Raw genomic sequence first — 25,079 nt, 5'->3', positions numbered from 1 at the left:
CAAATTTTGACAATTTTAAACATTTCATCAGTCAGTAAAGGCTGCAGAATCTGGTAATTGCGCCAGGCCCTTTCCTTGGCTGCAGACAAGAAAATTTCTGTCACAAATATGTTGTTAAGAGGTTTTAAAGCTGGAACCAATACGCCGGTTTCGAGATACACACGAGTTATTTCCCCTTGGAGAACTCTCGTATATAGTGAGGCGCGAAACAATTTGTTTACACGCGGGAGTGGGACTAATTTTCATCACGGCGTAAGTGAATGTACTCAGTAAGTTTCTCATACACTGTAACATCACCCGAATTCGACTGATACACAAACTAAGTAAGTTATAAGTATTTAGGGAGTAATTAAATACATAGAATTCTTATCATATCACGTTATTTCGTTGGTCATAAGTACCATATTTGAGATATTACTTGCAAATATGACATTGTTTGTATGTTTCTACTTTAGTAAAACATTTCTTTCGACAGTATTTTGTATTTCCCACATTTACATATTAAAAGAGAAGCAGCTTTTAATACATTTCATTGTCTTCCTCGCTGACTGTAGGTCCACTCTATCCCACTTAGTCATTCAAAGTTCCACTAATTGCACCTCCTACACAGAAGAGTTCGTATCTCGAAACTGGCGTATTGGACAGCTGTAAAAATATTGTATAAATCATTTTTTTATATTTGCAAATGACAATACTAGACTACATGAATTGATATGAATAAATCCGTTTAACCTTTTCCTGTTCTAAGTATTGAATAGCAGAAAGCATTTATAGTTGTTATGATTCATGTTATTATTATATAGTAGAATAGACAACAGCTAGCTTGCATCATGACATCTTTTGAGGTCCACATGATTACTATTCGTCATTTTTATATGAACAATGATAATGAAGATGCAAATGAACCATTTGAAAACAATATAATGAAACAACAATACAGCGATCCACTGTCGCAGCATAAACCCCGCCCACCATGGTTACGTCATAGCAACAACGGAGACTCGGACACAATCGTAACTACTCGGCTATTTCCGTAACCGCAAATGAACCTCGAATGTGGATCGACGCCATCAGAGTTGGTTGCTACGTATACATAAACGTAACTTTGACGTCACAGTCGTACGTTACACTATGAAACGTGAACTTTCAAATGCATCTAAGATATTATACACATCTAAGGTATATGTACCACTATCAATTTTCACTTACATGTTATGTATTAGAGTAAATAAGACGTTAATGATACCAAAACTGAATCTGTGGTGAAAATATCAATAACATATTATTTAGGGATTCGGTTCTGGCTTTTTAACACTCATCCACGGGCGCGCTTCCGGCGAAGAAATGCATTGATTTGATGCAATTCTTGCGCCGATCCACGTCCGAGTCTTCTTACCGGTTACAGAAAAGGACGAGCGCGTGATCCGATTGACTCGGACAAAGAAAATAAACAATGACGGCGACTGCAAACGCTTTCGAGATAATCCCGGTTAAACTTTTGTTATAATACTTTAAAAGGGTCATCATTTCATCCCGTGTGAAGGAGAAGGGTTGATTTTCATAATTCATTTTTATTTATATGCTTTCAAATTATTTCATTCCACTCACAAAGCGTAGAAATCACATCGAAACGACAAGCCCCGCGTTAGGATGACGATCCTCATTCGGGTTTTCTAATGCTTAATTCTCATTACTCTTGCCAAACAGGCTGTTGAGATTTGTTTTCATATATTTATTCCATAATTTACATTCCTTTGTCAGTAGACTGATTAAAAAATTTAACATATCGTAATGATTACCTTTTCGGTAAATTCGATAAGGTGATGATCACCCACTTGTAAACAGACTGAAGACGTGTTCAGATTTGGATGTTAAAATGAGTGCTTCCGCATTCTTTTATTTTGAATCATTAGATCTATATACATTTATAGTAATCTTGGCCCCATAATAGATTGCAGTTGTCTGCATTTAACTATTCTGTAAAATACGAACAGCAACACTTATACTAGCCTACACAATAATATACATGTTCTCATATATATTGGTATAAACTGTACAGCAATGTAAACAGGGGTGGATTTAGATGGACCTCCCCCCTTTTTGTGACAACTTGAAAATAAAAAGTAGTAGATTTGACATTATACTTACAGACAAGTGCATAGAAATAAACAAATCAATTATTTCTTGTAATTTATTGATTTTATTATGCATAACGAATAGCAAGAATAACCCATAAAATTAACAAAAAAATGCCTCAAAACCCTAGAGTCCCTAGCCTATTGGGTTCCCTTTTGACAAATCTTAGATCTGCCACTGGTAAACATTTAAAACTAAACCAGACTTCTCCAAAGCTTTCATGCAACTTAGTTTGCTTCATTAGTGGTAGGGGCAATTAGACTAGTGGGCTTCTGATTTAGAATTATTCTTTTGATAGTTATACAAACTTATAGGTCACTCTTATGCCTTTGTAATATAGAACATCTTTCCTCTTATTTTAAATGGTTTTTAAAATATGACCTAAGAGGTTTTTCAACCTGCATCTGTTTCATCCATGGTACATTTGTATTTTCAAAGTCCAAACCAACTCCAAGGAAGAAGAAATTCGTTTATGTACACAAATAAAATAAAATTGAATCATAAATAAAAACCAATGTCATTCACTAGCAATTCCGTTTATTTTGATTTTAATAAAATACATGTACCAATAGGATGATCACAATCATTAATGGTTTCGAACCTTCGAGATGAAAGGTGTTACGAAATTTTCCATTAATTCATCAAAAATTCCTGATGCAAATCTTTATGATATTAAAATGCTTTAAACTTATCTACTACTGCCACTATTATATTTGCTGCGAAAATAGACTTGTAACATAAGGATATAATATGTAGCCAGGATGTTGTGGCCAATTTTTTCTTAATGTCCCGTCCTCCTTTTTTCTTCTTTTATTTGCTAATTCTTGTTGTATGGATACTGTTAAATTTACATACCTATAAAATAACCCATATCCACTGGTTTAGTTTGGAATGTAGGGGTTTCTAAAATCGTAACCCAATAAATGCCAATAAACAAACAACATTTACTCACAGAAATATTTTATTGCAACAGCAACAATTAGTAGGGGCTGGCTTTAGTCAGACTGACAACAATCCATTGGTGGGATTTTATTTTATTCTTCAAATATCCTGTTCGTTTTAGTCTCTTCATCAAGATTGATTATTAATAAGCTTAAGATGCGTTTTGAAGCGTCTTCAATAAATATGGTCTTCGATATTCAGTAATTAAAAAAATGTATACAATATTGAACAGTTTCGTTATTTCTTACCAACTTTTTTCTCTCTCAAAATTTCTGATAAAATATACATTAATATATAGGATTATGAGTCAACATTTTTAAACTACGTAGCGTCAGTAATTTTTGTACTGAAAAGTTTAAAGCACTTGAATTGGTTTATTGTTCTATCCAATCTCCATGTGTATCCTGACAGGTGCATTTCCTACTATTTACATGTAACATCACACGGGACTTGGTATCCAGCTATTGGCTCATCATATTGCTAAGAAAACAAAACAAAACAAAATTACTTTCAGAAGATCCCGGTAGGGTTATCGTTTAGGTTTTGTTGAAACATTCGCAACTGAGTTTAACTGATACATTTATACAAATTTATGCATTAATTATCAATGTCATTAGCATGTAGTCCATGACTTACAAGCACAGTACGATCTGAAAACACTGGATTTTAGTTGCATGTGTTTTACAACTTTGCAAACATGCATGTAGTGCTCAGAGCAGTGTAGTGTGACAACGTATCGACCCCTTTTCCCCTTCCAATGGCAGTTTTTCTTCTTTTTTCAGCTATGATATACTGATATACACTTCCTCTGACCCTCCCCTTTCGTAGAAGATGCAAAAAGAGTGTATATAAATATTTTGTGACAGTTGTGAAAAAGAGTACATACATCAGCAAGTGACCCTGACCCCCCCCCCCCCCCCGAAAAACGATGTTAGGTGCCTGGATTATAAATGTCTGCGTAGTACAATAAACAAAACATTTTACCGAGTTCATAGATACGTATCTTCGTTATTTTGTGGACATTTAGCTGACTTTGAGGCCTGTGACATAAGGCAATACACGGCATGTACACTTCTACAAGCCTGTCTTTCGTTGATGGAAATGGTGTGAATTTGGCTCCATTAAGTTTGTCTGGATACCTACTGTGTGATTTACAGATTCCAGACTACTACTTACTACTACTTACTGCCCATTACGCCTCTGGCGTGTAGGGCAGCAACGAAGTCTCTCCATCCCTGTCTGTCGGTTGCCTTCTTTTGCAAAGTTCCCCAGGTTTGATGGTAAGATTTCATCTCTGCTTCTACTGTTCGTCTCCATGTTATCTTAGGCCTTCCTCTCTTTCGTTTCCCCTCAGGTGTCCAAAGCAGGGCTGTTCTTGAGATATGATTTTGGTCTTTACGGAGGACATGGCCTATCCATGTTCCAGAGAAAAATGTTTAATCATTCCTCTTACAAAAAGATGCGTACACACTGTATTATTAACACTTGATCGGTCGATACATTTCTGTGTTTACTATACAAAGCAATGACGGGATGTCCGATGTTTGTCCGATGTTTGTCCAAGTCTCGTGTTGGTGGGCGGGGCTTTTTTTTTAGCGCATTTCATTGGTCAAAATATAAGGTCACGAACTGCAGTGGATCGGTGTATTGTTAAAAGGATATGATATATTATTGATTCCATCTTTGCTTGAAAGAGGCTTTGCAGATTTTTAATGTACACATATCAAGATTTATATTTCCCCTTCTTGATGAAACAGAATGCAGCCAGTGATTAAAGTACAAAACTGACAATTACAACTATTGAAGCCAAGCTATGTACTTTTATCAAATGCCACAGAAAAACAAACAGCATGAACAAGTTAAAGTTTTTTAAATTGTAAAGATTGTTCTTGATCAAAGCTGAAAAAGGAAAATAACTAAAAATAATAACATTATGTTGAATAAATCAAAAACATAAAACATTGATACAACTGTTTCTTTCTTTTTAAATTAAGTTACCATTTATAGACCTGAGTATTGTTTTTATGTGATCAGGTAATATCTCGTCACTTTGTATGTCAAGAGTGACACCTTGTGCTAATCCCACGGTTACTTTGTCCTCCACATGTTTATTGACAATAGAAATTGCAGGCAATGGCTATTCATCAAGAGTGTCTGCATCGAAATCCTTATTAACAAACACAAACTTATTTCATGTTTAGAAATTACGTCACAACGTGTTTCAACTTTCAGATTCACTGAAAGTGGGGGATTCCGATTGAAATAATTCAATAAAACAAGTATAATGTAAATGTTAGAGGGTAAAAATGTTAATTGTATTCCTAATCATTACTTTGATATGAAGTATTTACCTCAGCCTCAAATAGGGCGCTTAATTCCAAATCGAAGATATTGTTTCCACTTGCCATCATAAAACAGGAAGTCCTATATATGCCTCCCGGTGAGAGCGCTGCGAAAACAGGAAGATAATTGGCGCGAAAATGAGTCAGCGGTCCCTCCGTTATATGTCTGTGTGCCGAGGCATCTGTGGAAACAGGAGGAAGACTTTATCGTATCAGGGCCACACCTTTGCGTATTGTTGTCATATTTGAGAGAGAATTCAGCCAGGAAAGATAGATACACCGGAAATTTCTTTACAGATGGATAAGTTGTCCAGAAAAAGCGAGAACATTCAAACAACCAGGTTAGTGACTCGAATTTTCTCAGAGATCTCACTAGTCTAACCGTATCTTTTGAAAAATACGTAGTGCCATAGAGAATGATGTGAGTTGATAAATTTTAAGTGTACGTACATTTTTGGTGATATACTACAGGCACAGATTAAAAATTGACTATCGAAGATATCTTTAAAAGGCTGATTTCGTTTTCAAAACAATCTTGAAATTGTTTCTAAAATCAAATTACATGTAAACAAGATATTTGCCCAATTACAGAATAATTGTCGACAGCAAAAACTTGGACAGATAATATCATACCGCATAATGAAGTGTCATGCCAATCATCTTGCTCAGGTACAATTGTGAACCTCACACATATATAAGTGCCTATTAATTAAGTTTATTACTCATCTTGGAAATAATATGCAAAGTGCTTGAGGAATCACTATTATCAATCACTAGATCTATATCGCATTTCTTTGGTTATAGGTAATTCAAATTTATATCAATAAATCTGTTGATCTATGCAAACAATTATTTTTATGAGAAATGCCTTTTCTCCCACCCCCTCCCCCAAATTAACACTGTGGAGGTGCACTTTCAAAAATTATTTTTCAAATAAATATTAATTGTGTAATGCTTGTTCCCAGTGTCATGCCGTTGAACATGGTGAACATATCTGGTACAGGATTTTGAAAAATCATTTAAGTGTATCAATGACCATGATATAGTCTAGAGTATATAACTTTGTACACCATACTAGATTCACACAGTGTGTTTACACACCAATACAGATAATTAGTTGCTCAAGAAAGAAAATCCAAAGTATACAGAGTAATTTAATTAAAAGACATTTCTAATATAAATATCAGTTCAATACCTAATTTTTTAAAATCAAATTAACAATCCAGTATTAATTAAGATAAATTGTAAGTGAGATATAACGTCTATGACTAATGTAGTAATGAAATAATTTCAATGATAAATAAATGTGGAAATTTATAATATGACAGGACCCAAAGTTAACTTACCGAGAAATTTATATATATATATATATATATATATATATATATATATATATATTCTAAAGAAATGCGTTTTGAGGTCCACTTTAAAATTAGACAATGAAGTACATTGTCTGAGGTTAAAAGACAGAGAATTCCAGAGAATCGATGCAGCCTTGTCCAAACGTCGATCCCCATATGTTTTCGTACGTGTCCGAGGTACCTGGAGAAGATGCAGAGATTCGGATCTTAGTGATCGTGTGGGATTGTAAACTGTAAGGATATCCTTTATGTAAACTGGAGATAGGTTGTTGAGAGATTTGAAAGTATGAAGAAGTATCTTGTATTGAATTCTGTATTCAACTGGGAGCCAGTGAAGATCTATTAGAACAGGAGTAATATGGTCGGGGTTTTTTGAGCGTGTTATTAATCTTGCAACTGTGTTTTGTGCCCTCTGAAGTTTGCTGGTGTGTTTAGAATGAACACCATAAAGCAATGCATTTCCGTAATCTAATCTGGATGTAACTAGCGAGTTTACTAGAGTTTTACATGCTTCATCATTGATAAATGAACGGATACAGCCAATTCTGTGAATGTTCACATATGCTGATCGGGAAATAGAGAGACGGTATTTTTCCATGGTAAGGGATTTGTCAAAGAATACGCATAATTTTTTTTACGAAAGATGAATCACTTACAACACAATCACCAAATTCAAGATCAAAACTGCTCATATCTTTAAGTCTGTGTTTTGGTACGAAGACTACAAGTTCAGTTTGATATCCATTGAGTTTGAGGAAGTTAATACTCATCCACATACGTATGTCCGATAAACAACTAGAGAGTCTTTTTGACATATCAGTCCAATTGCCACTAGGTTCAACGATGATATAGAACTGGGTGTCATCGGCGTATATATGATACGTCATATCATGACGTCTGCATACTTCCCCTAAGTGTTTTTGAAAAAAGACAGTAGAGTCTCGGACCCAGGACTGAGCCTTGCGGTACACCACATTCGAGGAGACAAGCATCAGACAAAGATGAACCGACGGCAACACGTTGCTATCTATCACTAAGATAGGATTTAATAGATTTCAATGCATATCCAGTGAAACCAAACATGTTTTCCATACGTTGCAATCTAATAAAGGAGAGAATTGATGGGAAGCATCCATGGGTAACCGACGAGGAATTACAAGATGTGAAGGATTTCCACCAGTTTGAATTAAACTAATTGGAAGGAGATACTAGTACTTGTCTTTAATACATAGAGATGTTTATTTTAAAATGAGAACAGTCAAAAATCATGAATGTTGATTTTTGAAGGTAAATCTTTAATTCTGAGGAATGTCCATGCATGCCAACAACTGCAACATAAATACAGAGAGTAGCAATATATACTTAAGCTTTAAAATTTATTATTGCAACAAGGTAACTTAAAATTAGTGTATCATAGGTCATTGCTTCGCACTGTGATACATCATTGATATACATGTTTATTGAATTTTGAGTTGTCTGAATTTCTGAAACAACATTTGTATACAGGGATTAAAAGCTGAGAAACAAAGACAAAAAAGAGACAAAAATTCCTTTCCAATGTTACATATTATATATATATATATATATATATATATATATATATATATATATATACATTGTATATGACAGTGAGGCTATCAATAGTGTTATAATAATAAACATGTGAAGTGTTTGCTAATTAAACATGAGAAATTTTCTGAAAGTGTCATTTAGATGTGTTTGATAGATACCTGTAGTTCTCATACAGTACATATTGAACGAAAGCCTCATGGGAGGCAAATTTAATGAAGAGGATATGCATAAATATAGATGGCATACAAATAATAGAATATTTATTGACTTTCTTGGTATACCTGTAGTAGGGACAAATGGCCAAAGTAAGCTTTTCACACAATTTGTTTTTATTAAAGGGGGATCTTGGACCCCTTCCAAGAAGAAATAAATGCAAAATAGAATGAGTCAATCAAATCTGCTGCAGATCAACAGGAACAGAAATGACAAGACTGTGTGAATACTGTTGTATAGAGTTTTAAAACATGGTTCTTGAGGACATGATGGGGCCATATAAGACTCCATTTTATTGATGAATTTTACTGAAGGACACAAATACATATGTAATAAACACTGTATATTCATTAAAATATTTCTAAGGCAACGACAAGTGTTTATCTACAAAAGAGTTTTGATTCAGAATTATTTCCTGTTGAATTTTTTTAAAATACCAAGAACAAATTGATTACAATATAACAAATTATGCATGCACTGTAAGGGTGTGAATTTTGATTTCTTCAAACAGTGGGGTATTTTGGTGTTGGGTGACAGTTTACAGGGGACTTAAAAATAATTCCATATAAATTTTTTTCTTATATAAACATTAAAAGTGAAATTGTCACATATACAAAAGTAATGAAGTTTGTAAATGTAACAATTAAGTACAAGCTTAAGTAGACTGAAAAAAGTGTGGTGCTGAAAGATTCAATATATTTTTGCAAGAAATTTTACCGTCTAAATTTAGAAACAGTCTTTGTGAAACAAGAAATGAATCCTCGCTTTCCGAACTGGTCTTAATTTCAGAAAGATTTTATATGTTAAAAAGGATGTTTTCTGGAAATCTATAAATCATTAGATTTGTTCAATTCTGTAAGTAAATACATAATTACATTGGGACATATGATTACAAACATCATCAGAGCATTGCGTATACTACAAAGAATTATATTGGAGTTGTAGCGTAACGGAATATACTGAGCTGACCAGAGCTTGGTCTACTTGGGTATTGCTAAAACACGAAAACGGAACGGAATGGAAAGCCAAAAAATATTTATATTTACTAATTCAGACACGGTACAAATAAAACAATTTGAAAATGGATGCATTGTGTGCGTGGGTATTGCTAAAACACGGAACCGAAAACGGAACGGAATGGGAAGCCAAAAAATATTTATATTTACTAATTCAAACACGGTACAAATATAGCAATTTGAAAATGTATGCATTGTGTGTTAACAAAGCATTAATATCACAATATTTTGTAAACTCGCAATATACCAAAATACATGCAAATCAAGATTTTTATGAAAAGATTAGCGAGCATAACTAATTGATAATGTTTATTTATAAATTCAAATCGTCCCGCAACTGTTGTTAATACCGATTCTTTTAAACAAATGAAAACTAAGTTGGTCATTAAATAAGTAGTAAAACGTTTCTCTCTCTCTCTCTCTCTCTCTCTCTCTCTCTCTCTCTCTCTCTCTCTCTCTCTCTCTCTCTCTCGTCCCTTTGGTGGAATTTCCCTATCCCACACTCGTACTAATGAACGATTCTATTAGTCTCCCATCAGCCCAATTCATAAGATAATAGTTGAAAAAAAAATGATGAAAAATGTAAGAAGGAGCAAAATATGCCCATAAGAACATTTACTAGTCTACTTAAAATAGCATAGCGTGGGTGTATTAGCAATTTTAAAGTAATTAGTATCTTGCCCCTCACTAACGTAATTCCTGGTTCAAGAAAACAAAAAACAATAAGATGTATTCTATTTTGATATCATTCGCACCCGATATCATTTAACATCTCGGACCTCAATTATTTCTAACTTGACATATCCTTTATCTATCGTTGATAAATCTTTTTTATCTGTCATTAATGAATCTCTATACAATGATCGTTCGAAAATAAACATTAAAGTCAAATCCACATGGAATAAAGGTCTAAAACAAACAAAAAATAGAATAAGAACAATTTAATAACTGTTTCGTCGTATCATCATTTTTGTTGCCTTTAATGCTTCATATTTCTTGTGGAAAGAGTTCCAAACGATAGCCACACCGTTTATCTCCGGCGATGATAGGTAAGGACCATTCAAATTGCTATCATGGCAGTCCCTATACCACCATCCACCTTTGAATACCTTAGCACAGTTGAGAGACGTATGTATATCACTCTCCCTGTCTTTTGTAGAGAAGTACATTCCATTGTGAGCATTGATCAAACTGTCCCCTATAAAGAATCAAAGTCCTGAAAGTAATGTTACAAGTTGATATTTTAACAGTGATCAATCTCATAACTCCTAAACGCAATACAAAACAGATAGTTGGGCAAACACGGACCCCTGGACACACCAGGGATGGGATCAGGTGACTAGGAGGAGTAAGAATCCCCTGTCGACCGGTCACACTCGCCATGAGCCCTACATTCTGATCAGGTAAACAGAGTTATCCGTAGTCAAAATCAGTGTGCCAGTAGTTGGTCTCAATTTTGATAATGATCATTCGCAGAACATGCTCTCGTGTATCGAATCAGCTGAGAGATAAACATCGTATGCACCTACCTCCAATATATTGTCAATGGGGATCTCCAGCATCCTCTTATATCAAATTCAGTGTACTTGTGATTACTATCAGAGTGGTGTTTAACATGACTGATCAAAAGATTTAAATATGTCACAAACGTAGTCTGGGGTTTCTCCTTTAGAGTAGTTAATGTATTTGTTAGGGGCAAGGAATGTAATTGCAATGTCATTGTTAACCTTGAAGTCTACGTAAGCCTTTACTGACCATTAATGGTCGATTTCAGTTATACTTTTACACAATATAGTATATATGTTGCAATGAATTTCAGCACAGAGGTTTAAAAAGTCGCGTTTTAAGTCAGCATTTCGCAAATTGTATCGTTGTTATAATGATCTAGTTTTTTCAATACAACCTATCATTGGGTCAAATGGTGTCTACCGTGTTTCATACCGATTGTTAGACCGTTCTTGGCACACTGATTTTGACTACGGATTACTTCCTTTACCTGGTCAAGATATAGGGTTTGCGGCGGGTTTAACCGGTCAACAGGGGATGCTTACTTCTCATAGGCATCTGATCCCACCTCTGGTATATTCAAGGATCCGTGTTTGCCAAACTCCCTATTATGTATTCCATATAGGAGTTATGAGATTGATCACTGTTCGCTATATTCACCATTCATTTATAAGAAATGAAATTAAATCTATTTTCAAAGTTTGCAGTTTCATCAATGTTTATTTAAGAATATATATCATTGTCCAGTCTTAACGTTGGAAAATCAATATTGCCTGAAATATGCTTTCCACGGCGTATGGACATCTGAAGAAAAGTATACATTTACACAAGCGTCAACATGCGTTGATTAAATGACCGTTGAAATGCATATGGTTGGTTTATATCAATTGGACGAATCTCTTTGTATGCGTGTTGACAAAATCCATCTTCATGTTTATGACGGTCAATACAAGTTGATTATGACCTATTCGTCAAACAAATTGTTTACGAAATATCAAGCTGAATACCTGCAGTCCCTGAAAATCCCGTTACATTCAATTTGTATTTGTCCGTTTCATTTCCAATGGAGAAATTTGAATACTTTGCAAACCCAGTTTCCCCGGAAAACGCCTCTACGTTTATCCGTAGTTCCTGATTCGTTCGATTGGTGAGTTCATATATCACGTCATTTCCTGTAACAGTTGACAATTATGGAAGAAGCATTTCAAACATTGATGTTAAACCTTCATGTCTTCGGTTTTGTGCAAGTTTCGCTTTGTTTCTATTCGGGACTTTTTCACATTTACATATAAACATAAGTAAGTGAAGTGCTACATACAGTAAATAATACACTGTTTACGTCAATATTCATTTGTATTTCCTGCGTTAAAAGAAGAGGTGGGTCATATTTTAGACAATGTTTCTTTTGCTTGAGACACAATATATAATTTTAGAACAAACGATTGGTCTATATTTCTTCAAGTTATTGATTGTGAAGCCATACCACCTATGTGAGCTATCCTAGTTCATGGAAGACGATCGTACTTGATGATAAAGCAATGGAATGAAAGTTTCCCATACCTAGCCACACATTGCCTGTAGGAGTACCGAAACCCGCTTTATAATCATACCATGGGCGATAAAAATCCACCGTTCCATCAACTCTCCTCTGTATCACCTTTGTTAACGATAAGAAGATCTTAATATATATCTAGATTATTATACATGTATTCCGTGTTAAATATTTATATCCCTCTATTCCTTCTTCGCTTACCGTCCAACCACCCCCCTCTGTAGTCATGTCACAGTAGACCTGTTTGTGTAGACCATATTTAAGCTGGATTGTATACACCCCGTCCCGGCCTTTAGTATCGGGGAATTCCTTCAGTACAGTGTAACAGTCTTCTTCTGAAATGTAAACGTTAGGCCTTAACATCAATGTCTGCAAGTATTTGACATACTAGTAATCATCTTCAATTATGCCACAAAATGATTTAAATACATAGAATATTCGCTAATTGGGTTTTCATTTATTACAGAATACTCAGGGAAAAAATACTAGGGTATAATGAAATTGGACTTAACAAATAAGACGTGGAGAATAAAGATTTATCATTCTAATTGATGAAAGATGTAAATTGAAAACTGGACCAACCTTTCATAATCATGTTTATTAATGATATATTCCGCTGTATTTGGGTTATCATGGCAGACAGTTGATTCATGTCATGTGTAGTATACAACATAAAATCATTAAGCCTATCAGTCAGGGAGTAACACATGGTATTCACAGATGTCAAGTTACGTTTGGTCTCGGCCAAACTAAATGTCAAGTTGGACACCTCTGTTTGAAGATCGGTAGTCCCCACAAAGTGCACAGCACTAACCTGGGCTTTAATGTCAGACATGTTTTGATACAAACGGGAATTTTCCTCTTTCAAGGCTCCGTTTTCTTTTTTCAGGATTTCGATTTCTCTTTTGAATAATTGTGATTCATTCTTCAGGCCCTCAACACTGCGGCTAACTTGATGAAGAGTTTTCTCGAGTTCCAGTCGGAAGTATGTCTCCTGGTTCATTAACAGATGGATCATGTCAATTTCAGAATGACTAGTGGTTCCACTAGGTCCATACACAGTATGGTTGCTGTTTCCATTGATGAGAAAACTGAACGAAACACCCCAAACAACGAAAATACACACGAAAAATAAGGGCATTCTTTCTAAACAAAGCGATATCGCATCAGACGACGTTACTTATGAGTTGTCGGTCAGTAAGTATGAAGTATTACGTCCTTTAAAGATATAAAGAGATAATTTTAACAGTCCCCGATCATGAGAATTCCAGAACTAGAGAAAACGTGTTGTGAAATATTTGTATGCACTCATGTAAAAATTAGTTGCACTACTTTAGTTTAGAACAGGATGATTTCAGCTTCTCCATCGTTAAATTTCCATATTTATGTAGCAATATTCCATTATCACCTGCATATAGTGTTTATATATCTCAACTGATCCGAGGCAAATTACTGACAAACAAGTTGATGGTACAGGGGTTTCAATAGTCTCGTTTAAAGTCAGCATTTCGCAACTTCTATGGTCGTTATAACGATCTAGTTTGTCCATATAACCTATGATTGGGTCAAATGCTGTCTACCGTGTTTCATAACGATTGTTTGGCCGTTCTTGACACACTGATTTTGACTACGGATTACTTCGTTTACCTGGTCAAGATATAGGGCTCACGGCGGGTTTAACCGGTCAACAGGGGATGATTACTCCTCATAGGCACCTGATCCCATCTCTTGTATATTCAAGGGTCAATGTTTGTCCAACTCTCTATTTTGTATTTCTTATAGGAGTTATGAGATTGATCACTGTTTGTTATCGTCATCTTCCATTGATTGTTGTGAATTATTTGTATGTACCCATTTATGTAGAATGTGCGACATGAATTGCCACTTGTGTGGACGATGAGATTCATTCACTGATTGGATGTCCCTTATAGAAATGTGATAGACATGCTTGTTTTGAGGATATTGCTAAAAATGATAAAACAAAATCATAGATAAACAAATAAAGAAAAAAAATCATATGGATTATGTCTAATGAGAATGATATGTTGCTTATCAAGCAAGGCAATATTGTAATCAACATTCTAAAACAAGAAATAGTGCACAATCTTATAAGGAATCAAATAAATGTGGGAATTTTTTTTTTTTAAAGTTTCATTGTACATGTGTTTTGTTCGTAGATTGATTACAAGCGTCTAATAAACATTTATTACAGATAATCTCCATCTGCTATACTCTTCTGTAGTCAGTTTTTTTTTTTTTTTTTGGCTGTTTTTGGGGTCGACATGTACGTTGTGCTATCAGGTTTGATTTTTTTCTGATGTTGTTCTTTACTTGAATGTCCTCAACACCCCAAATTGGTTTCATTAAATATATGCTATTATAAATCATATGCAGAGATCAAATTGAAATAAAATCTATACAACCATATATAAAAAATGATTTAAAGGGATTGGTTCACGGTTGTTGATAAAAATGTTTTTTTTTTCATTTTTGATGTTAAACATTAAAAATATAACTCATTTAATGTTGACAGCCAAAATTTTGACCTTCTGAATGTAAGAATGAAAGCAATATTTTAGCCTTAAATCTGTGTTATGTAAACAAAGACTCGAGTCTTCTTATGTAAACAAACAAGTGAAACACTGATTTTGTAATATACTTCATCTTAATTTTGCATAGTCACAAATTTTAATTTTTAGATGATTGCTTGAAATGTGAAAGATATAATCAACTTAGATCGATATCCATTTCTTTTGAAAATTTCAGAAACAATAGTATACCGTAATCTTTGTTTACAAAACAAATAATGAACTCTCTAAAATGAGCTTCTGTGATGATGTATAACCTTAATTTTCATTTGAAATCTTTCAAATACATTAGACAGTAGATTTTGATCATTAAAAGTGAAAAACTAAATTTTAGGTAAAATCGTGAATCAGTCCCTTTAAAAAGTTGTTTCAGAAATTCCTGATGGAAGAGTTATCTTTCCTAATATAGCATGGACCAAACAACCTGGTACTTTTTGTAGGGAAATTATACAATTGTTTTATTATTTGTTTCGTCCAAAAGTCTTCATTTCTTTCTCAGATATGTAAGAAACGATACAGAAAGAGAACGTATGCAATCCTATTGTCAAAATATACTTTTTTACCGAAATCTAGTGCAGACCAAAGAAATTAAAGCTGGATTAACTAATGATATAGGGGTCTGTGTTTGCCCAACTATCTATTTTGTATTGCTTATAGGAGTTATGAGATTGATCACTGTTCGTTATAGAAGTCTTCGCCTTTCATGTATATATTTGCATATGAGGAAAATAGTAATGGAAAACTTATACGGTACCAATTTTGATGCACCAGATGTGCATTTCGACAAATAATGTCTCTTCAGTGATGCTCAACCGAAATGTTTAAAATCGGAAATAACAATGAAGTTTTAGAGCTATTATAACAGTGTGCCAAAAAAGTGGAGTCAAATTCATCTAAGGATAAATATGAAATGAAGTGTTATGGAGCATAATGTTTCCATTATAAAACGCTACAATGTGAAGATAACAAATGGTGATTTATCTCGTAACTCCTATAAGGAATACAAAATTTAGAGTTGGGCAAACACGAACCCAATTGGGCGTTTTCACCTCGAACTCTAGTTTCGTCACGGGTCACGAGAGTTCGACGTAAACATCGGGTTTAAGCCCGGGATTAAATCGAGTTCAACTCTAATATGATGCAGGGTTCTGACGCAGTAAAGATGGCGGCGCGCGGTGGAGATAACATGTGAGTATATTTGTTTTCCTGTTCATTTCAAATAATCACAAGTTTTTTAGGGTTAGAAATCGTAATACAAAACTCTTGAATTAATATCCATAGTATACTGTATTAAAAAACAATCGGCAATATTGTATCGTTTTGCACCGGTAATTTTTTTTGTTGGTATAATAAACAGAGCAATCAGAAGTATGTTTATAAATAGGTTTTAAAAAAAATCTTCGTTTTTATGAAATTCATTAAACATACATGACAGATTAGTGTAGATTCTTTATTTTACGCGAGAACTTAATTCCGCGATCCCATCGTTTTCTATCAGATCGCAAGAAAATAAAATCGCGAGCACCGAACATTTGTAATAATTCCATAAAGTATACAACTGTCAAAAAATAATAAAAAAGTTTTAGAATCTGCGATAGAAGCTTCTCGCAACTTTACGCGAATATTAATTCCTCGCATTTATTAGAAATTGGAGTAATGGCGATATCGTAGCATAGATGGGTTTTTTTTTCTCACCAGGATTTTTATCCATTTTCAGGGTTCAAATACAATTGGCAGATGGCCAATGTGTTTTCATTGACGAAGACCATGCATGTTTGGTATGAAAGTGAAGACAAATTCTTAATCGATTTAAGGCTGCAGAGGGAAGATAGATTTTTAGGCATCAAATCTCACGATTTTTTGTTGGGAGAAATATCATCAGAAATGAAGAAAAATGGTATACATGTTTCCAAAACACAACTTATCAACAAATAGAAGGCGTTGAAAAAGAAATATAAGGAAGTAAACGATGAAAACAATAAAACTGGAAATCAAAAACACTCCTGGAATTACTTTGATCAGTTCAGTGAAGTTTTCGGCAACAAGGCATCCACAAATGTACGCGTGTCCTTCGACACAGGACGGAGAGATAAAATGAAAATCAACACAGATAGCAAAGATGAAGATATTTCACTTGTTCCAGAGAAAGAAAAGCAATCCACATCTAGAGACACAGATTCCAAATCCACAGCTACAGGCACAAAGCTGAAATCTAAGAAGCGAAAAATGTCCGACAGCACAAAATTGATTGAAAATATTCAAGAGCAAAGCAGAGAGCTTATGAACTCCATGGAAAAGCACCATGAGGAGAAAATGCGCCGAATATATCGTATGCTAGAACTAATGGAGAAGTCCTTGGACAAATAATTCACCTCAAGCATTTTTTCATCTACAGGACTGGCAAAGTCCCAGTATTTTAGTTTTCTATGACGAAGTCTTCATTATTGTCAGCAATATCAGTTGTAGAACACCACACAGGCACCTGAAGTATGGATAGTGTGTATAGATCTTATGTAAATACCCCCCTTTAGACCCAATAAAATTGTTTTAAATATAGAATCAATTTAAAAAAAGAATATTTTGTTTAAAGGGGGGGGGTATATACATAAGATCTATACAAGCTATCCACACTTCAGGTGCTTGTGGAACACCACACCATTCATTCATTTTATTTCCCCAATGGTTGTGATAAAATCAGTGAAGGTCTTATCATATGTAATACTACAAGAAATTATTTCAAAACGAAATTATTGTTGTATTCTAGTTTCAAAATAATGAGAGAGTCTTTTCTATGCTATAATTTGCATTTGCTTTTCCACAAAAAGTGAATAAAAGATTGACATTTGATTTGTTTGAAATTTAATCTAATACTTGTATGCAGCAAACTCTAGGCACATGCATAATTATACTAAATACTGTGATAATGAAAAGTCTTTACAAGGGCATTGTATCCATTAGCTGCTGTCTGAATAATGCACCATCCCTCCGGTCAACATAAATGTTTGGGTAGACATTAGGAGGCCCGTCGTCATCATTGTCTATAAAGGCTTCAACGTCATCGTGATGCAAAACACACAGTTTATACAGGATGCATCCTGAAATAATCAGTGAGACTATACGGAACAGCTTTCGAAAAGTTATTTCTCGTAGCCTCCTAAATCTTCCTTTTAAGTGCCCATATACTCGCTCAACAATTTGTCTTGCGGAGGACAGCATCTGATTAAATCGGCGTTGTTGTAAATTCAGTCTTCCATTGTCTCGGAAAGGCGTACCAACAAATTCCTCAGGGGTAGGCACTGTCCGAGATAATAAATTTCCCATGCACTACACATTGTCCATTTTCGACGTTGTCGAACAAAGAAGAATTTCGGAGAACACGTGCATCATGGGTGTACCCAGGGCAGTCCGTGTACGCATCACGTATAAGAATGTCACAGTCTGCCACAACCTGTTTATTTCAGTAGAATCACATTAGGGATAATTAGTCAAATCATTAAAAATGGTTTTATATGATTAATACTTTGTCGTATTGATGAAAAAAATGAATGGCATTAACGTAGAGTTTACACATGTAATTTACCTGTAGTTGGATGGAAGGGAAGTTTTTTGGGTTGAAATAATCTCTGTCACCACCAGGGGCTGTTGTTAACCGAATATGCCTTCCATCCAAGGAACCAATAACGCCTCGCAAACCAGACTGGAGTTGAAATTCCCTTGATATAGCTTGTCGTGTATAAGGATCGGGCCAGTTAATCACCTAAAACATATTTATACACATGCATGGATACAAACTTATTTTACTATCTTATATTTGGATTGAAATCTTAAAAATAATCTCTACCACGATTTCAACTTACGTTAACCATGTTTTCGTTGATCGCATTTGATACCGTGATTACGATTTCGTGAACAATTGTAATGCCTACTGCAAATGTATTGCTAACTCCTCTTAACGTTTCCTGGTTCGCCATGTACCCAAGAAATACCAGCAGTGTTTTATTGGGCGGTATTGGTTCAGAACCACCAGGCCATACGTTATCATCTGTGATATAATCTAAAACTAAATTCAGGATTATTTCATAAATTTCCGGGCTCACTCGGAAATGTCTTAGAAATTGTTTGTTGTCAAATTGTGGCACAATGTTTTCCTAAAAGCCTCCAAGTCTTGGAATATAACGCCGCTCTAGATTTAAAAGAATTTGAATGATCCAGGTCTGCTTTATCGCGAGCAAAAACAAAATGTCCGTTTCATCTTCAATAAATAAATCTTCATACAATTGTGCTTTGATGACATTCTCCATTTTGGAGAGTTTCTAGAGTCAAGGAAAATCATTCGCGTCTAAATCTGCGTGCGCATCAAGAGTTTCATATCCAGAGGTAAAACGAGAGTACGACGTGATACCAAAGGTGGGATCAGGTGCCTAGGAGGAGTAAGCATCCCCTGCCAACCGGTCACACCTGCCGTGAGCCCTATATTTTCATCAGGTAAACGGAGTAGCCCGTAGTCAAAATTAATAAGTAAAGAATTCGAATGGTCTAACAATTGGTATGAAACACGTCATACAACATTTGATCCAAAGATAGGTTGTATTGGCAAACTAGATCATTATAACGACCATAGAATTTGCGAAATGCTAAACGAGACTATGAGAACATTCAACGGGTAATGCATTGTGTAACATTATTTACAACCCACTTGATGGACTAAACACTGATATTAAAAGCTACAATTGTCAAATCACATTTTTACATTTAATATTTCTACATTTACACTGAACAAATGGTGTATGGTGTAGTTACAAATGTAGTTTAATTCAGGGATAGCATCTGGACGCCGTTGACTTTCTGTAGGAGCTACCGGTAGAACGTGGGCAATCACATGTACAAGATATGTTTATTTCACTATGTTACTGTCTGTTTACTTCTTCATTTTATCATATGTTAGTAAATAATCAGTAAACAATTGCACTATTAAAGGTTCCTGAAAACTTGCCGTTCCAAGCCATCAATTCACATGAGTCAGTTATACTACTGCATACACTAAATTCAGGTTGTAATGCATTACATATGCAAAAACAAATTCAAATTAGAATGGTTTCTGTTAAAGTAACTTCAAATGTTGGCTAAAGTAATGAATTTGCTTTAAATAGTAGATTGCTGTTTTATAATGGGTGTTCTAAAAATGGTAATTGCTGATTTCAAACAAATGTTTATAGCATGTTTGTACAGTTGAAATGAATACTGAAGCAATTCCTGGCCTACCTCAGAAACAGTCAAAGGGAACTCAATTAGTGAGGGAGCTACAGAAGTACAGGTAGATTTTGATATTTATCACACAGCATTATTTTCCCATGTTCGTAACACGCGGGTACGGGTTCGGAAAAAATTATATGAACTCGTAGCACAAGTTCATAATTATGCAAATTAGATATGTCAATTATTTATGCGCTACATAAACAAAACAACATGTCATCCCTTGAATAGTAAAAGACCTTGTTTTGTCGCCAAGGTTGTTCCAAGAGGATTTTGTGTCTTTTATGAAGTGGAAATTATTTCAAGTTTCTTCAAACCGTGACGTGGCGACGACGTGAAAGCAAAAAATTCGGGTCGTGAAATGGACAGTAAATTAAAATGTGCGTTTAATGATAGTTATGTGATAGATAGAATAGTTTTACTGTGAAAAATCCCTTGTATTGGAATTTGCCCAATTGTGATCACCAGTATGCATACTATTATAATATGATGGATTGTTTAGATGTTCTGGTAGAGAAGATGCTGGTTTTCAGACTGATTGGATGGCTGTATAATGTTTAATGTCTCTCTTGAGAATGTTCACTCATAAGGAAACGTCATCATTACAGGTGAAGGGCTGCAAAATTTAGGCCAATGATCGGCGCTTACGGCCTTTGAGCAGGGAGGGATCTTTACCTGCTGTGACACGGGGATTCGGTTTTTACGGTCTCATCCGAATGACCGCCCCATGTAGTCACCTCTTACGACAATCAAGAGTTCTGAGGACGTATTATAACCCGGATCCCCACGGATTATGAAAAGACAAAGTGTGAAGGGGCAAACTGAAGATCTCATAGAAACAAAGGACATTCCTCATAACGATGAACCGTTAGTAGTGTGACCGGTCGACAAGGGGTGCTTACTCCTCCTATGCACCTGATCTCTCCTCTGGTGTGTTCAGGGGTCCGTATTTGCCCAACTATCTATTTTGTATTGCTTATAGGAGTTATGAGATTGATCGTTTTTCGTTATTTTCACCTTTCATATACACGTATATCTACAACACCCATCGTCACTAAATAGCAAAATAAATGCTTACATTATGCATAGCAGATTTCATATGTATCCTATAGTATAGATTAAAGATCTGATTTGAACATATTGAATTTTTAGTCTTTCTATATGCACTGTATCTGTAGTATCAACTGTGTCAGTTTAGTTTGACTTACTACACAATAATTTGAAACAATTAAGCTCAGGAATACACATTCAATTGTTGGGATTATTGATGAAAGTCAGAGATAATGTTGTGTAAATTTCTTAGTAGTACATGTACTTTGTTGTCTGTGAGAAAACATTGTTTCATTAAAAATGTTCTTTTCATATAATTGTAAAATTGGAAATTATGAAAATATAATATAACTTCGAAAGCACTATTTTGTGTATATTAGTGGGCATTTTGACTTGTGGAAACGATTGGTCGTTGAATTCAACTTGGTGCTTTTCAGGACATAAGAATTATTTCCTTTATTCAGACAGTTTCCCTTCACAAAATGGTGTCATATTCTCCCAAGGAGAAGAAGTGATTTTTGAAAAGCTTTAAATTTCAAACTTTATGAAAATTGTGTCTTGATAAGAGACATATTGGACAACGACAGGGTGTGTTCTTCATTTAATCAAATCTTTTTAGAATTTTGTATAACCTTGGCTTAGTAACAGGCTTGTCGTGTCACGTGATTCGAAGCATTATGTGACGAAAAGGTTGCAAAAACAAAGCCAGGGGTCCGTGTTTGCCCAACTATCTATTTTGTATTGCTTGTAAGAGTTATGAGATTGATCACTGTTCGTTATCTTCACCTTGCATGTATGTAATTTTTTAAGTATGGAAGAATTCAAAATCTAAAAATTCCCAATATCCAAAACTGTCGATGATTTTCCCCACATCAACAGGCCATAAGATAGTTTTTAAAATTGGTGTGAGAAAACACTGTACCACTTTCTATATCTGCTTTATGTTGTTTTTAAGTGTATGGGTTGTTTTTATGTATATTTGGATAAGTCATTTGAAAAAACTGTTTTGAATTTTGTAGTCTCAAACATCTGCAAGTAGAGGAACCAGAACCGTGCCATTTGGAAGAAACGTTCCTTGTTCTTAAGTGACAGCTTCTTCGGCTTTTTCAATTTTCTCCCAAATGCCACAATCTAGCTGTTGGTGTCATTAACAAGAGAGTTGGAACTTGCATCATGAAAAATGCTAAAAGTGTAACTTTGTAAATACATGGGCCAGTCAACCATACGTTGGGAAATGCCAACTGGAAATCTCATTCTTTCGGGATCAATTTTGTACTTTGGCAGTCTCAGTAACAAGTGTTTGCTAATGCTTAAATACTTGAATGAAAGGTGAAGATAACGAACAGTGATAAATCTCATAACTCCTACAAGCAATACAAAATAGATAGTTGGGCAAACAGGGACCCTTGGACACACCAGAGGTGGGATTAGGTGCCTAGGAGGTGTAAGCATACCCTGTTGACCGGTCACACCTGCCCTGAGTCCTATATTCTGATCAGGTAAACGGAATTATCTGCAGTCAATATGCCTTGTCTTGGACACAGTGCATTTTGTAAATGCAGTAAATATTTATCTACACTGTATATCGCATGTATTCATGATTTTTATTTTCAATATCAAGACATCGATAGACATAATAAGTAGTTTCTATAAGACATGTAGTTCCAAACATACACTTTTAAATCCAAGGTGATATGAATGAAAGGTTGTCGTCTCTGAATGAAAGGTGAAGATAACGAACAGTATTCAATCTCATAACTCCTATAAGGAATACAAAATAAAGAGGTGGGGAAACACGGATCCCTGGACACACCAGAGGCGGGATCAGGACCCTTATTCATAAAATATCATACGACTAAGATCAAAATTTACGAACACTGTAGTTTTCTTATTTTTCATTTCTTGTAGATTTTCTTCATTAATATGTAAAGTACATCCATGGTTTTTAAAACTTGAATACATACCTATGACCTTGTGATTGGTCTTTGATTATCATACATAATTATTTTTTCAGCTTATTCGTAAGATGTTTTGAGATCAGGTACCTAGGAGGAATAAGCATCCCCTGTAGACTGGTCACAACCGCCGTGAGCCCTATGACTTGATCGGGTAAACATAGTAACCCGTAGTCAAAATCAGTGTGCCAAGAACGACATAGCAATCGCTATGAAACAAGTCAGACAGCATTTGACCCAATGAATGATAGGTTGTATTGGCAAACTAAATCATTATAACGACCATAGATTTTGCGAAATGCTGACTTTAAAAAAGACTGTTGAAACCTGGTTGAACCACTGTACCATCAACTTCTTTGTCAGTAGCTTGCCTCGATTTAAAAACTGATCATATGCAGAACAATCTCTTGCGTTTCGAATCAGTTGAGAGACGAATTTGGCTGCAGTCTTTGGCATTTTGGTTTTTCTTTTAGCTCTTACAAGTTTATTGTTATTTCGGATTTACAAAATTTCGGCTTTAGCATCACTGAAGAGACATTATTTGTCGAAATGCGCATCTGGTGCATCAAAATTGGTATCGTATAAGTTTTACATAAACACCATATATAGGTGATAATGGAATGTTGTTACACAAAATTGGGAAGTTGACGATGGAGAAGCTGAAATTATCCCGTTTGTCATAGAGTTGAGTTATTAGTTTGCTGTTAATATCTATTTTCAATAAAATATCTAGATACGAAGCAGATGTAGAGGACTTTGTGGTGTCTTTTATTTCGAGTTCACGGGGATATATCGAATCGATATGAAAATGGTTATTGTTAATAAATAAAACGTCGTCCATACATGTATATCTAAATGTCGAGTTGAAGGCCACATGAAGATATTTCGCCTTCTCATGTAGAAGCTTTTGAATAAATTCTGCTTTATAAGAATATAAAAACAGGTCAGCTAACAAAGAAGCACAATTGGTACCCATGGGAATTCCAACTGACTGTTGGAAGACCTGATCACCAAAGACCACGAAGATATTTTCTATGGAGAACTCTAGTATCTTTTAAAATTTCAACTTCAGAGTACTTGTGCGTGGAATTAGAGAGGCGTTGAACAGATAAGTTTTTTGGATGGCTGATACCTAGATATCAATGGCCTACATTTTTGAAGTTACTCCCCTTACACCGGAAGTGGGGGAGGGGGCGCTTACGATCGCGGTCCTAAGCTTCACATAAATAGTATTAACAAATAGTGTATAATAAAGCTTACGTTACCAAATTCTATAGTATACCAAGTTTTAACAGGTTGTATTATATCTATGACAAAAACAAGGTTTAATTTCTTCGATTTTATGGAGAAAACTTTTTAAAAGTATGCACTGTGTCAAATTCTAGAGTTGGGGAAAAGGGGGGATGCTATAGGTGACGTTCATTTCTGTCCAAATTATGCAATAAAACCGAGGAGTTCAATAGTAATCTGTTTTAGAAACAGCATACACTTAGAATTAAAAGCACTATGAAAGCATGTGATATAATCAGGCACGTACATGTAGCATCGTAAGGGGGAGGGGGGCTGACTTCATAATATTGCCTAAAATGTCTT

General features: G+C 34.9%; 2 protein-coding genes across 2 annotated transcripts; both read right to left on the bottom strand.

Moving 5' to 3' along the window:
• Window positions 1–10,508: 10,508 nt before the first annotated feature.
• On the bottom strand, window positions 10,509–13,826 carry LOC125675423 (fibrinogen C domain-containing protein 1-like). The gene is made up of 5 exons (XM_048913072.2): window positions 13,223–13,826; window positions 12,842–12,975; window positions 12,649–12,745; window positions 12,096–12,260; window positions 10,509–10,780 (listed from the first exon to the last, which is right to left on the bottom strand). The coding sequence occupies exons 1-5, from the start codon at window positions 13,779–13,781 to the stop codon at window positions 10,524–10,526; spliced, it is 1,212 nt and encodes a 403-aa protein (XP_048769029.2). The 5' UTR covers window positions 13,782–13,826; the 3' UTR covers window positions 10,509–10,523.
• Window positions 13,827–18,437: 4,611 nt separating this feature from the next.
• LOC125676622 (uncharacterized) lies at window positions 18,438–19,199 on the bottom strand. The gene is made up of 3 exons (XM_056157619.1): window positions 19,086–19,199; window positions 18,809–18,985; window positions 18,438–18,676 (listed from the first exon to the last, which is right to left on the bottom strand). The coding sequence occupies exons 1-3, from the start codon at window positions 19,197–19,199 to the stop codon at window positions 18,512–18,514; spliced, it is 456 nt and encodes a 151-aa protein (XP_056013594.1). The 3' UTR covers window positions 18,438–18,511.
• Between the last annotated feature and the right edge of the window lie 5,880 nt (window positions 19,200–25,079).

The sequence above is a fragment of the Ostrea edulis genome, chromosome 3, assembly GCF_947568905.1.
Source record: "Ostrea edulis chromosome 3, xbOstEdul1.1, whole genome shotgun sequence".
In the NCBI taxonomy this organism is placed as follows: domain Eukaryota; kingdom Metazoa; phylum Mollusca; class Bivalvia; order Ostreida; family Ostreidae; genus Ostrea; species Ostrea edulis.
Note: the sequence above shows the minus strand (reverse complement) of the source record. Positions and strands in the feature narration are given on the sequence as shown.

Bases quoted from the DNA above. Each gene is read 5' to 3' on its own strand.
- LOC125675423 (XM_048913072.2), bottom strand. From the start codon at position 13,781: ATGCCCTTATTTTTCGTGTGTATTTTCGTTGTTTGGGGTGTTTCGTTC. The intron at 12,976-13,222 runs GTTGGTCCAGTT...TTTACATTTCAG, and splicing joins AATAAACATGATTATGAAAG to AAGAAGACTGTTACACTGTA. The intron at 12,261-12,648 runs GTATGGGAAACT...CAACTGTTACAG, and splicing joins TACAGGCAATGTGTGGCTAG to GAAATGACGTGATATATGAA.
- LOC125676622 (XM_056157619.1), bottom strand. From the start codon at position 19,199: ATGGCGAACCAGGAAACGTTAAGAGGAGTTAGCAATACATTTGCAGTA. The intron at 18,986-19,085 runs GTAAGTTGAAAT...AATATGTTTTAG, and splicing joins TCAACGAAAACATGGTTAAC to GTGATTAACTGGCCCGATCC. The intron at 18,677-18,808 runs GTAAATTACATG...TGAAATAAACAG, and splicing joins TCCCTTCCATCCAACTACAG to GTTGTGGCAGACTGTGACAT.